The sequence below is a fragment of the Stegodyphus dumicola genome, chromosome 5 (assembly GCF_044657685.1).
Source record: "Stegodyphus dumicola isolate Sdum_Otavi_A_Nest chromosome 5, ASM4465768v1".
Classification (NCBI taxonomy): Eukaryota; Metazoa; Arthropoda; class Arachnida; order Araneae; family Eresidae; genus Stegodyphus; species Stegodyphus dumicola.
Genome location: NC_140772.1, coordinates 33,702,071 through 33,716,882, shown reverse-complemented (window position 1 = coordinate 33,716,882; position 14,812 = coordinate 33,702,071). Strand labels below are relative to the sequence as shown.

The following is a 14,812-nucleotide window of genomic DNA, read 5'->3' as shown; positions in this document are numbered from 1 at the left end:
ACTCACTTTTGTAAGATCCATGTTTCGAAACTCGGAGACAATACAGATGATTTACCGCATTTCCTGGTTCCAAAAAACTAATTATCTCCCCAAGGTGAACCTAGATCCATGTCAATTCTGATATCTTTCTAAGAAAGTCAGTAAACTTAGGTCAATGAGCGACATTCAATAAGGTGGTAACTGGCACTTTATTTTTGTTGCAAAAATACGAAAATCATTATTGTCTTTTAGAATCTGCGGTTCACCCTTTAACTTCTTGTATAAAATTTAATTTGAAATAATATTTCCTCTTATCGAGTGATACAAGTTGCATTAAAAAATTAGATGTAGCTTCTAATGGGATTTCTGGCATCTTTACAAAAATACTGATAAATTTTCTAAAATATTTTTATGGTTATTCTTTCGAGTTTTAAACAAGGACATTCTTTGGATTATCTTTGGATGTAATTTTTTCCATAAAAAAATACTACTCGATGAAAATACACGTAAACATATGATCTGCTAACCTCTTCGTAAATATCGGCATTTTCAGTAGCCGTTTTTTGCCAAATTTCTCTGTAGAAGCGATCACTGGCTGGATCTCTAATGTCGACAAGGAACTCAGAGCTTTGCATAAGTCCCAAGTGTTCCCTAAAGCCAAAATGAAGAAATTGTATCTTAATCAACAGTAAGTAGTATAGTAATTAACAGTATTTCACTCGCAGAATAAATTGTTTCCATTTATTTATTTTTAAGTAATACGACACAGCATAATTTCGATTCTTAAGTTCTTAGACTTGTCGATTGCTTTGGGACAGCCTCGTTAAAATAAATCCACTTACCTTAACGAGGTCCAAATAAATAAATGAATAGATAAAATAAAACAATTTGGTTATAAATAGAAAATAAACACTTTTGACTTTTCTATGTGAGTGTATATTTTCCAATCATTTCCAATAAAATTAGAGATATTATACCATTGTAATAATACCCACTTTTGTGAGTGATTCCTATTTTAAATATTGCCCGTTTTGGTGTTACCCTTATTATTGAAATACTCAACCACGAATGTCGACCATAACCTTATGTAGACTATCTTCAGGAAATTATTGAAGTTATGCTAAATTCGCTGCCTGAACACCTCAAGAGAATTGATTAGAAAAGATTTAACGCACGTGCATTGTAAAGGATTAGTCATGGCTCTGGACAACACATTTGTCACCACATTTCACCGTGCTGCCCTCGGAATTGTTCATTGCAAGAATTAAAAAAATTCAGAAGAATGTTAGTGCAATGAATTGGTCAAATTACTGATGCATCCACAGTTTTTATGTCTATTTTCAAAAGCATTCGGTTTAACAGTATATAAGTATTTCTCCCGCCTTTCTAGCGTGCCTTCGTGGTGTAGTGGTTCTGCACGTTGGGCCGGTATTCCAGAGGTCCGTGCTTCGATTTTCGGCGAAGGCGTTTGCTAATTTTTCCTCTTGCCTGCTTCCAAAAATACCTAATGTCTCTACAAGTAATAAAAGAGGTAATATCCACCAAATTATAACTTTAGCTTCATTAACTGGCATTACAACTTCGTAAAGCAAATCCTGATAAATTTTGGAGGAATTATCACGTGAATAATATTGGAATTATAAATGCATCAGTTTTAAAAGGAAAGATTTTTAAAGATTCAGCTTTAAAATTTTACACTTTTTTCATATTGCTTTAATATCTGCTGTAGATACTTTTTACACAGGATTGCTACAGATGATTCAATAGGTTTTGAAGTTCTATGATGTAATGTGTAAATGAAACAGTTCTGGGCGGCCGAGCGTTTTGAACGAAAATGTGAAGAAAGCTAGTGAAAGTTTCGGACATAGCTGACGAAAATCAACAGACTGTTTTAGCCAAGATTTTGATAATCCGGAATCGGCCATTTGGGAAATTCTGCAATGGCGATTAACAACTGAAACCCAACATATTGAGATTTGGAAACACTTAGAACCGAACGATTTTAAGCGATAAAAGTTTTATAGTCGGATGTAAGACACGTTGAAAGAGGAAGATTTAGCTCTGTATGCAGTGACGAAACGATGCTTCGTTAATGCGGAATGGTAAACATCATAATATCCGAATTTAGGGCATGGGGAATTATCATAGGGTTGCTGAATCGAAGCGGAATTCTCTAAAACTAAATGTCTTCTGCTCCATTTCACAAAGAATGGGCCTTTTTTCCTCTTTTCGAGAACACTTTGATAGGCATATCTTATTTTGAAATGCTTAAATCGTGGTTATTCCTCGAATGACAGATGATTCTAAAATTTCATATTTCAGAAATGTGGTTTTCAGACTCGCAGCCACAGTGAGGGACATCACTAACGATGAGGAATTCGGAGATTATTATATTCATCGACATGGGAAAGATGATTTAGCATTGTTCAGATGGCTTCCAAGATCTCCAACCTTACGACTAGTGATGCTTTCTTTTGAGGTTTTGTAAAAAGCAAAATAATCCCACTGCCCATTGCAAGAGCTTCAGGATCATGTTATAGCTGCTTTGGTGATCATCAGTGAATGTGGATAGAAATGGATTTTAGAGTGGACATGTGTCATGTAAAATATCAAACATTTGTAGTTCTTTGATTAAAATTTCAAAGTTTCTACTTTGTTTATGCAGTACTTATTTCCTGTTTGCAATATTTTATAAAATGCAACATTATGAATCCACATGGGTTATATATAATAACCCTGTGTAATGTCACATCATTCAGTTCACACTATCTCATCTTATGCAAAGAATGGCAAATTTTGTTGTATCACCTGAAAAGTGCAGTTCTAAGTGAGTAGCAGAATCTTCCAGCTTTGTGTGGTCTTCCTTCTTCTTTGTCCAAAAAATGTGTGTCTCGAACCAATACGGCAATCTCTGAATCTCTTCTGCCCAGAAGACTTCGGTCATTTATGTTGGCGGATCCGATAATAGCCACTGTGTCGTCGACGATGATAGTCTTGCTGTGCACGTAGATAAGCTCTGTTACCTGAAATACTGACTGAATCAGACGGAAGATTTTCATCATACCAATTTATTACGAATAGCCATCGCTGATCTTTCGAAGCATGGCTGTCCGCATACTAACATAAATGAAATAAGAAGGAAAACAAATTATCTTTATTTAATTTACTACAGTCTAATTAAAACTGATGTCTTTTTCATACGAAGATATAGATGTTAAAATGGATTTACATGATTTATTTGTATTATGAAACATAGTCATTACGTGAAAATACAAAAAACAAGGTTAAAATGGCATAGATTCTCATCTTAATTTGCAGCTGAATGAAAATAGAATGTAAGGAATAGAGAGTTCAACGAATTCTCGAGAACTTATTAATAGCTAATTAACTATTTGCTTAATTAATTTGCTTACTAGCATGCCGTTAATTTGCTTACTAGCATAAGAGCTCGGTAGTAACTAATTAGTCCCTTACAATTTTCTTTGCATAATTTTCCTTCTCTCTATATTGAAAAGGGCTTCATTATTAACTATTTTTAAGTTCTCGTAAATTCATCGATATATTTTTGTATTTATAAGAATCTTGTCTGAGAAGCTTTTATTTATTTGCAAAGGAAGACGACGATAGCATTTAATCTCTCAAAGCGCTTTAGCTAAAATAAAAATCTGGGTGAATTAACGTTGATTTCATTGCACTCATTTTTACTTGGCGTCATTCTTTGCCAAAGTCCTTATCTTGATCCTCGCCAGTTGCCGTAAAATATGGTTTAGTATTTATCAATAATCACAGTTTTAATGTATTTATTTTATCTGCAGGATGGATTAATGTCTTATTTGCAAAAAAGAGTCGAGTAATATCCCGAAATTGCGTAGTAATTCCTAGACAGATGATGGCAAATCGAGAAAAATGTTTCCATACACACAAGAATAAGAACAATTATACTCGTTAATTAATTACCACCAAGAAATCGAACAGTTAAAGGAACACCATCTGTACTCAGGAAAATTTTAATATGAACAGAATTAAAATTTATGACATCTGTATGGTACAAGAAATGCAAAGATTATAAATATTCGAAAATATGTATAACTTAAAGATTGTAAAATTAGATAATCTGTTTGAAGATAAGAATTTTCTTCCTAGAACGAGAAAATTCTTTGACCAAGGAAGGCCTTTCTGCGGGCACCTTTCTGGCGGAGCATCGGTTAAAAAAAAAACTCTACATAAGGTGAAAGAAAATCCTGCTCCTCTGCACAGTAGCTCCTCGGCACAGAGATGCTCTCATCCTTATGAAGGTTATTTTCCTCAAGTCAAAACTGATCTTAACTAAGAAGTGGTCACCTTCCTACAGTGGCACTTTTATCAAAATTTCTGTCTCGGAGAATTAGCTGACTTGCATAAAGATACTGGCATCTTCGACTGCAGTAGCACAGCTAAAACTTTAGTCACCTGGAGCGATTCCTGAATTTGCCGCCCCTTTCTATATCTAAACAAATAATTTCAAAAAAAAAAAAAAAAAAAAAAAAAAAACTGAAAGGTTTCAGATTTTAAATTACGTCCAAAGGGGAGTTTTTTTTAACATTTTGTCTGTTACCCTTATTTATTATATATCACTTTCTTCGCACTTAAACCATAAAATTAATAATGTAAATATGAGTTATTACATAACACAAATTAGTAAATCTAATAATTCGGAATGGTGGCATTTTAATTTGCTGAAATACATAAAAATGACACTTACTATTTTATTACCCAGATATCCATACGTCCTTAGTCCATAGAATGTGATGTATGCCGATGGATCTTTCACTGAAAAAATGTCAAAGCGTCTTTAAGACCTGGAGAAGAGAACAAAATGTATATACTGCTAACTTATCATATAATACTGTTACTATTACCAAACTCTATACTAATCCCCTTTTGCAAGAGAAAGAGCCATATGCAAGAAAATGAAAAATTGTCAATACGGCTTTCTTTTTTAGCCACTTAAATAAGACTAGTTTTTAAGTGAGAGGCATATTATTCTATTGATTACGATATGAAGTTATAGTAATATTATATTATACATATTACTTTATGAATTATAGTTATTACTATATGAAGTATAGTAATACTATATTATACATATTACTATATGAAATATAGTAATACTATATTATATATATTACTATATGATACATATTACTATATGAAATTTTATGATATAATAAGTATACTACGATTATACTTATTGCTCTGTGAAATATAGTACAGTAGAAGTCCATTAGTCCGGCATCCAACAGTCCGGAATGCCCGATAGTCCGGCATCGCTCCGGAAAATTGTAAAAATTTTGGTTTTCTCCAAAAGTGTGTCTTTAAAGCAAATAAAACCGCTCGAGAGCTATTCGGAAGTTTTCGGGGTAGTTCGAGATCATCCGGAAGCGCTCGGTATTGTTCGGAAACAATTAGCGGCCGGCTAGTCTCAGCTGTCACAACAAATTCAGGTGCAGTGCAGCTCCGTTAATCAATCACGAAGCGTCTTCGCCATTTTTTTGTGCGTTGTTGTTTTGTGTCCTTTCACATCGCAGTAAACGTAACTTTTGAAACTGTTTATAAAAAAAGTGATTTTCGTTCTAACTGTACAGTGACTATGTTTTCAAAACCTAAGCCTTCGAGTTCAAAAGGAGAGAAACGAAAACACGTAACACTGACTCTCAATCAGAAACTAGAAATCATCAAACGGCTAGAAAAAGGCGAGAATAGAAATGTTTTAATGAATGAGTTTAATATTGGCTCATCAACTATTTATGACATTAAAAAACAAAAAGATGAACTAATGAAGTTTGCTTCTCAATCGGTAACAACTGAAAAATTGGCTTCTAGACAAACATTAAAAAAACCAAAACTGGAACAGCTAGATAGTGTATTGTTCAAATGGTTTAGTGCAGTACGTTCTGAAGGAAAGCCGGTAACAGGGCCAATGATTGTTGAAAAGGCAAAGAAATTCGGCCAAGATTTAGGAGTTGCTGAAAGTGAATGTAATTATTCTGATGGTTGGCTCAGAAACTTTAAGTTTCGGCATGGAATTCGAAGACTTGATGTAACTGGAGAAACCCTTTCAGCAAACCAAAACTCCGCAGAAAAATAGTACAAAGACGAGTTTGAGAAAATCGTGGCTGATAATGATTTAACACCTGAACAGATTTGCATACTGTATTTTTAGTTTAATTATTAACCTAATTGTTCTTATAATTACCTCCCGATAGACCGGAATTTTCGGTAGTCCGGCACCGAGCCGGTCCCGAACGTGCCGGATTATCGGACTTCTACTGTAATATTAATATGAAATATGGTAATTTTTTATTTAGGATTTCATTTTGAATTTATGTTTCAATTTTTGTGTTTATTTGTAGTACTTTGTTTGAATTTTTTAACTTTATATGACTATATTTAAAAGTTTATGTACCAGGGGTGGCTAAATTTTACACCTGTTGAAGAATTCAGGAATATTCAAGGTATGATGGAAATTCAGGAATACTCACGATACAATGCAGGAGCATTCAATAGCCGCAACTAGATTGTCTAACAGACCCAACTATAGTTTTATATCTTTATAAAAGTAACAAAATAGTTCTTTGCACAGTAAAAAGAAACGTACAAGTAAGAAACATCACATTTCTTTTATTTCAAGAGAATAAATTCCTTTGCTTTAAAAGTTTAAAACATTTCCGTGATATCCTTTCATCAAAGATAAAACAAGGTATTTTCTTTTAGTTTTCAAATTTCCTTCTCCCTCCCTTCTCAGAATATATCGGCCCACGAGCGGCCGAGCGGTAAAGTCTTTGAATACTGGTATTTCCGCCCAAGTTTCGAACTCCGCGAACGGGTTACCTGCATTGGCGTTTTCGTGGTTTTCCCCATGTGTGCCAGTTTCTCTTAGAACATTCTCCATGAACGCATTTCTGCCCTTAGACAGATAGCCCTCGACTGCTTTGCCATAATCAAATAAACCAAACCAACCAACCTTCTCGTTATAACTATCGACTGATTTTAATGGGAGTAGACAGAAAAATGCAAGAAGATGTAGAGGTTTTTGTACTAATTTTTTGCACTAAAGAAGATTTTCTTTCAACATGAGATAGCGATTTTTTGCTTTGGATAGAATAGTACAAAACGGAATGAATAGACCTGTACAGAAATTGCAGTTCGAGATTCAAATATTTTCTAAAAATAAAATAAACATTCAGCTTGTTAGAGTTTTTGTGTAAATATAATAATGCAAATTTTCTTCGCAACAAATACAAAGAGATCCGAGTATCAAAGTTATAATTAAATCCTTCAGTTATGTATTTCGTTTGATGAAAAGTGGTCATTGGATGTTTTAATTTTTTTACTGGTTATCATAATTTAAGGGAAAATCACAAAAATCACGATTACTGCAAAAATTACATATAGAATTTTATGAAACTTGCCCACAATATACAACACATAGTAAGGTATCAAATAACATAAAAAGAAATTACCAGACAATTATGGTAGTATAGAAATTAGCACATGTATAAAAGGAACAAATCGAAGATGTCAGTTTGCTATAGTAAAAGTACCTTCAATATGGAATATAATCGCCTCTAGAAGCAATGCAGCACATTCAGCGACATGTGATGCTTTCAATTATGCGGTCTATCAGTTCCATAGGAAGCGAGAGCCATTGCTCTTGCAAAGCAGTTGAAAGCGCGACAAGGGTCTGAGGGGGCGGATTGAGAGCAGCTAGACGTCTCCCTAAAGCATTCTAAACATGCTCGATAGGTTTCAAGTCCGGGGATCGAGCTGGCCTTTCCATGCGCATAATTATTTCCTGTTGAAGATAATCATATACGATGCAAGCCCTGTGTGGTCTTGCATTGCCGTCCTGTAACAGGAAAGCATCACCTATTGCCCGGACATATGTGCGCACATAAGCATCAAGGATGTCATCTCTATAAACATGAGCATTCACGGTTCCCCTTGGAAAAACATGGAGGTCTGTGCATCCACCCAAAGAGATGCCACCCCAAACACAGACACTACCTCTTCCGTATGCATCTCTTTCACGGATGTTTGACGGATGATAACGGGTACCAGGTACTCTCCATATCAAATAACGCCTACTATTGCGTTCTAGACTAAACCTGGACTCATCCGTAAAGAGAACAGCCCTCCATTGCTCAGGCGTCCAGTGGACATGTTGTCGTGCCCACTGCAAACGGTCCCTCCTATGGCGTGACTTGAGCGGCATGCAAATGGTTGTTCGCCTCGCATACAGACCACCTTCGTGAAGCCTTCTACGCACAGTTGACGTTGACACCAATCTTCCGGTGGCTGCAGCAAGGAAGGATCTAAGAAGAGTCGGAGTAGCGGTTCTATTCCTGAGTGCACATAATATCAAATATCGGTCATCGGCGCTCGTCGTAGCAGTTGGCCGTCCTTGGCTGAACCTCCTAGGTGCCGAATCTGTGATTTGAAATTGCCTTTAAAGTCTATGAACCACAGAAGGACTCACATTTAGCCATCTGGCCACTTCTGTTTGACTTTGTCCTGCCTCTAGTCTCCCAATGGCTTTCTGTCGTAGTTCTGCAGGCAAATGATGCCTGGAGATCATTGTTACGAATTGGCTATCTCAGATTTCTGATGTCACTATCACAGTGAAATATGTGGGCTTGCTCTCAAATATGGACTTTTATGCTCCTCGCAGATAACCTATTGCGCCACTAATTTGCATATTGGAGTTTTACTCAGCTACTCTTACTTAACAACATATTCAAACTTTACACGGTTTGGCTTATTTTTGAGGGAGTTATCGCTATTTTTGTGATTTTTCCGTAATTTATGATAACCAGTCTATTTAACTTTTCGTATGCCACATAGTATAACATAAGGCTATATAACTTTATTTATTTTTAACATAGTATAACATAGTATAACTTTATTTATTTTTGACATAGTATAACATAGTGTAACTTTATTTATTTTTAACATAGTATAACTTTATTTATTTTACGGTAACTTGTGATTAATTTATTTGTACCTGTACTTATTTTCATCCGTGAGTTTGTTTATTTTGTGTATCTCAGACCTGTGATGTGTTGTGGTCCTCTCTTGTCACCTCTCATTGCCTATCTCCTTGGATGCTTGCTTAAATGCTAATTGCTTATGCTTATATTAGCCCAGTTGGGCTTTAATAAGCTATATTGATCTAATCCCCTAAGGACAATCAGAATGTCAACTATCAGCTAGTTCCCAGCCAGGAAATCGGAGCGGGTAAGGAAAAGAGGGCCCATCGGCCATAGTGACAAAGTCCAATCATCAAAGTAACTTAACTCTTACCCCTGAGACAAGAGTAATAATCACGTGTATGGAGCTATGAAGATGCAAAAGAAATGAAAATACATGAAATGTGCATAGGATACAGTGTTGAACATGTAATAAACAAATGAAAGTGAAGTAATGTACGCATAAAAATGTGTTATTTACATATTTAAAAACGAGTGGGCTAAGTGACAAAATTGTGATCCCTCATTCTGTGAGCCGTGAAAGGCCTGATATTGTAGTCCTCAGGAATGCAGACATAGTTCAGTACAGCATTAAAGTTTCCTTTACTGCAATTCAAGCCTTTGTCAAAGAACTTGCTGTTAAGTTTTTGAAGATATTTGTCAATATATTCAACTTGTAAATCATCGTGCAGGAGTTTGTTACGGATGTAAAAATGCGCTCCTGTCATGGTGCGTAAGATTGTGTTTTGAGTCACCTGCAATTTGTTGATATCTGAGCTCGTAGCAGTCGCCCAGACAGGGGACGCATAAAACATAATTGGTCTTAAAATGGAAATATAAATCTGTCTTTTCCTTCTCAGATCTAACTGCGAGCTGCGCCCTAGCAGTACTTGTAATTGTTGAGCAATTCCTCTGGTCTTGTTTGCAATGTAATTGACATGCGTACTCCACGTGAGTCTTCGATTCAAGTAAACACCTAAATACTTGGCCTTGTTTACCATCGGGACACGTTGGCCGAATAGGTAAAGTGGCTGAACTGAGACCAGTATTTTCTTCCTTCTAACAAGAAGTAGCTGTGATTTAGTCGCATTGATGGAAATCTTCCACCTGGAGCACCACTCCTCAATGTCCATAATTATATCCTGCATAACAGAAATTGCCCTGTTAGGCTGAATAGATCTGACCGCTACAGCGGTGTCATCCGCATAGCAGGCCAGCAATGTATTTGTTGTGTAGCGAATTTAATTTAATTAAGTGATTCGTAAAAATCAAAATTTTAAGTTGTAATTATTCAAAATTTGAGCTACACAAGTTGGTTATATTCTTTTTGGGCCTATTAATTCTAGTGTAATATATTTTGGCTTTCCGAGTTTACGCGAACTGCGTCTTCAATCTTGTACACGCAAACAATGGATAAGTATTTTTGTTTCTACGTAATAAACTCAGTTTTTCATGTCAAAAATTAATTTGATTTCTTAGTATTTAATATCATTAGTTGCAGAAAAATTAGCTCTTTAATTTGGCATAACTTTCATTTTTCTAACTTTAATTGCATTTCAGTTATGTGCTTTAATTAGTAGATTTTCTTCGTTTCGCTTGTGATTTAGTTAAAGGGGGATGAAATGCCTTCTTTCCGGTTGAAAAGTTACTTTTTGCGAGTTTTCAGCGTTCTTTCGTTGGGACCCTTGCAGGGTTGTTGAAATTCCTAATCTCCCCCGGTCGCAGGTGGTGGTAATTTGCGAGGGTTTGGCGACATAGATTTTCCGTTGAGGTTTCAAAATAGTGGTTTTGGCGAGTTTGATAACATGAGGGTATGCTGTGGTTGCAACTATTTCAACTTTCGGCGAAAAATGGGTTGCGCCAACTTGGCAGTCCGGCGCTCTCCCTTTTAACGGGTTGTTTTAGGGGACGAGCTCACTTTTTACACTTTTTTGCACTTTCTACTTACCATCTGACGCTGTCTCGTTGGCAGCAGAATTTCATCTCGGAAAATGCATTTTTCCGCCTTTGGATCTACGGGCCTCTTGCCCTGGAGTTTTGAACGAGGGACTTAGTTGCACGAATTATGACCTCGACTAAATTATAGGCTCCTCATTGCCGTGCCTTAATATGTAAGTTACTCAAAGATAATTAAAATAGGAAAATGCAAAGAAGAGTGATGCCTAGTTCTAGTGCCGTTAAGAAGAAATTTCAGTCTCTCCTCCATGAATAGAGTATCATCTACATCGATAATCCAAATCTTTAAGAATTAATTGCCGCCATCAAGAGTCTTCTGCATCGCTAGTGATGCCTAGTTCTAGTGCCGTTAAGAAGAAATTTCAGTCTCTCCTCCATGAATAGTTTCCATCTGCTTCGACCTTCCTAATCTTTAAGAATTAATTGCCGCCATCAAGAGTCTTCTGCATCGCTAGTGATGCCTAGTTCTAGTGCCGTTAAGAAGAAATTTCAGTCTCTCCTCCATGAATAGTTTCCATCTGATTCGACCTTCCTAATCTTTAAGAATTAATTGCCGCCATCAAGAGTCTTCTGCATCGCTAGCTCCGGTGTCCCACGACAAAAATGCTAACTTCAATATTGGATTGGACATCAAAGAGAACCTTCGTAGTGCTTCTTAAATCAATGGAAATTGCCGGACTTTTTTGAAAACTATCCACCCACGAACTCTTCTCATTTTCTACTACGCTCAGCAGCCGTCCTCCTTGGCATCTTGATAATTTTTAAATATGAGGGCATTTCTCCTCCTCCTGTTCATCTGCAGCTTGTATTTCATAAGATAAGTTCCTTTTATTTGTTTTCTTTTATTTGTTGGTCGGTAATTTAAAAAAAAAAAAAAAAAAGGAAAAAATTTATAATAGGCAATTCTTATAGTAAAGTTTACTAGACATTTCTAATAAGTAATTCTAACAACTAAAATAGTTAATAGTGATTGAAATAACTTAATTAGTTGAATTAAAAATTTTGTAGTTGAGTAAACTAACCTAATTCTAATGAAATCATTTTGTTGTCCATAAAGTAAATTATTAGATTGGCCAAGGAAATATATCATTATTTAAATTAGTTAATTGAAACTGTGAATGTAAATTAGTCAGATTGGTTAAGGAAATTTATTCTTCATTAAATTATTTAATTGAACTTGTGAATTTCTTTCTTGGTGAAGATTGATTGGTAAAGGTGTCATTAGTTGAGCTTCTTTGCTCCTCTTAGGGATTAAATTGCTTGTAGGATGTAATAGCTGATTTTAATTAACATATTACCCGGTTAAATCATTCTTTTGGAAATAGAAAGTTACTATGTGCAATAACCTGAATTACATTGGTATTGATTATTCTGACTTAAATTGCTTGTAGGATGTAATAGCCTGATTTAATTAACATATTACCCGGTTAAATCATTCTTTTGAAAATAGAAAGTTACTATGTGCAATAACCTGAATTACATTGGTATTGATTACTCTGTGTGAAATGTTTTTTATGGAATGTATAACTTGTTAATTATTCTTTTTTTTCCTCCCCGGGGAGGGTATTGTTAATTTATCCAAAGTTTTATCTGATCATATTTATCTGAATGTACTAGCCATAATAGTTTGATATTATTGAGTCTAAGATAGAAGTAATATTACTCTGTAGAGGTATGCATTTTGTAGAAAGCAATACTTTACAGTTCAGCTTGAATATGATTTGCTTACTAAGTTAATTCTGCACTGTGTAATAATCAATATGTTAACAATACTGATTGAATATTAATTGCTTACAAATTACTGGACTAAGTAACTCTTAAAAATTTTAATAAATAGGCTCACTTTTCTAGATCAGTCAATGTTTATTTATTTCGTTTTGTGTGTGTGCTCAATGATTTTCACCCGTCTCATTCTCAAATTGATTTCAGGGTTAATCCGAAAACACAACGCAAATGTACAGGGCTTATTGATATTAGTATATTACTGTTAAAAAATTTTAAGTGTTATGTCAACAGAGTAGGAAACCTTATTGGTACCATGATTTTTCTCTATAACATATTGGTGCCATGACGATTTTACCATAACATATTTCTGTTGAGTTTATCCCGCGGGAAATCAGCCGCATAGAAAAGATAGAGTACTGGGCCAAGACAGGACCCCTGGGGGACGCCTGCAGCGATAGTTTTGTATCCAGAATGACTTTGCTTGCAGCTAACAGTAAAGTAACGATTTGCAATATAAGATCTGGTGAGTAAGATCAGTTCTCTAGGCAAATTCATCATTATCAATTTATATATTAAGCCCTCATGCCAGACACGGTCAAATGCTTTGGCCACGTCCAGCATGAGCACTGCAGTACAACTCTTATGATGCAGAGCAGAGCCGATAAATTCCACAAGCCTAATCAGTTGTTTAGATGTGCAAAGCTCGCTCCTAAATCCGTACTGATCTTCCGGAAGTACTTGTAAATAAGGCTGGAATTTCCTTAAAATTATTCGTTCAAAGATCTTGCCTATATTAGAGAGCAAGCTTATGGGCCTGTGATTCTCCGCCTTAGTGATGTCTTTTGCAGGCTTCGGTAGTAGGAAAACTTTTGCGTACTTCCAGCAGTCCGGGAAGTAGCATAACGTAATGCATATATTAAAAATGCTGGAAAGTCTTGTGATTCCACCGCGCGGGAGGTTCCTGATCATTAAATTTGTAACTCCATCAATACCTGGGGCTTTCTTGGGGTTCAATTTGGAGATAATATCCGTAACTTCTCTTGGATTAGTTAAACCATCGGCATTTAGAGCCGTGGGAGCACCTAGCCATTCTTCTACTTTCATTCTGACTTGGGTCTCAAAGTGAATATTACGAGGTGTCTGATTGGGAGAAAACTGCTTTTCAAGATGTGAAGCGAAAATCTGACATTTGTCAGTATCTGAATAAGCAGTCACGCCGTTGGCAATAATTGGCCTATCACACTGATGCGTCCTCTTTAACATTTTTGTAAACTGCCAGAAGGCATCACTGTCTAAGTTTAACTCCTCCATTTTAACATTCCAAGCCTCACACTTTAATTTATGCATTTCAAGCTTAATATGCTTACTGATCCTATTTAACTCCGTTTTAATAATTGGGTCCCAGGTGATATTATACCTCCTTCGCAGCCTGTTTCTTTCGGCTATGAGAGATTTGACGTACCTTGGAATCTTAGCGATTTTACAAGACCTTTGAGTAACCTTGGTGGCCTCATAGTAAGAGTCATTAAGACATGTAGTAAACTTATCAATCTCCTTGTCAATATCAGAAGGGCTTTTCATATCACCTAATTTAGGGAGCCTCACTTTCACAACATTGTGGTACATTCTCCAGTCGGTATGGGTCTTAACATTCGTATAATTAATACTGGTGACCCCTAGTGTAGCAATCACAGGAGTATGATCAGAGCTTAAGTCGTCTCCAACCTCCAGCACCATATTAATTCCTGTATTAGTCAAGATGATATCTAGAATATCAGGAGTGTACCTGATGTTGCTGGGCCTGAATGTCGGCACGTCAGGCGCAAATATACCAACTGGGTGGTTACTAATATACTCTCTCAGTACTTTACCATTGTGATTGGTGCTGCGGCAGCCCCAATCTTTATGCTTATTATTGAGGTCGCCACCAACAATCATTATTGAGGAATCCGGAATAATATTTTGTAACATTTCCTCAGTTAGCCTATTAGTAGGGGGGTTGTAGATTGCCGCAAATAAGGTATCTCTAATCTTAGGCAAGCTAATAGAGGCAATCACAATTTCATAGCCCTTGTCTCTTTCAGTCGAAATTAAACAAGATGAATATTTACAATGAACGTAGATGAGTGCTCCACCTCCTCTGT

The 14,812-nt window shown here is 35.9% G+C and overlaps 1 protein-coding gene across 1 annotated transcript in view; it reads right to left on the bottom strand.

Annotated features, from left to right (window-relative positions):
- The window catches only part of LOC118186668 (phospholipase D1-like), a 96,473-nt gene that overhangs the window by 3,341 nt on the left and 78,320 nt on the right, over positions 1–14,812 (bottom strand). The window contains exons 22-24 of the mRNA XM_085817797.1: positions 4,721–4,788; positions 2,788–3,002; positions 507–630 (exon numbers count right to left, since the gene is read on the bottom strand). Coding sequence (XP_085673923.1) covers positions 507–630; positions 2,788–3,002; positions 4,721–4,788 — 407 coding nt within the window. The remainder of the gene's footprint in view (positions 1–506; positions 631–2,787; positions 3,003–4,720; positions 4,789–14,812) is intronic.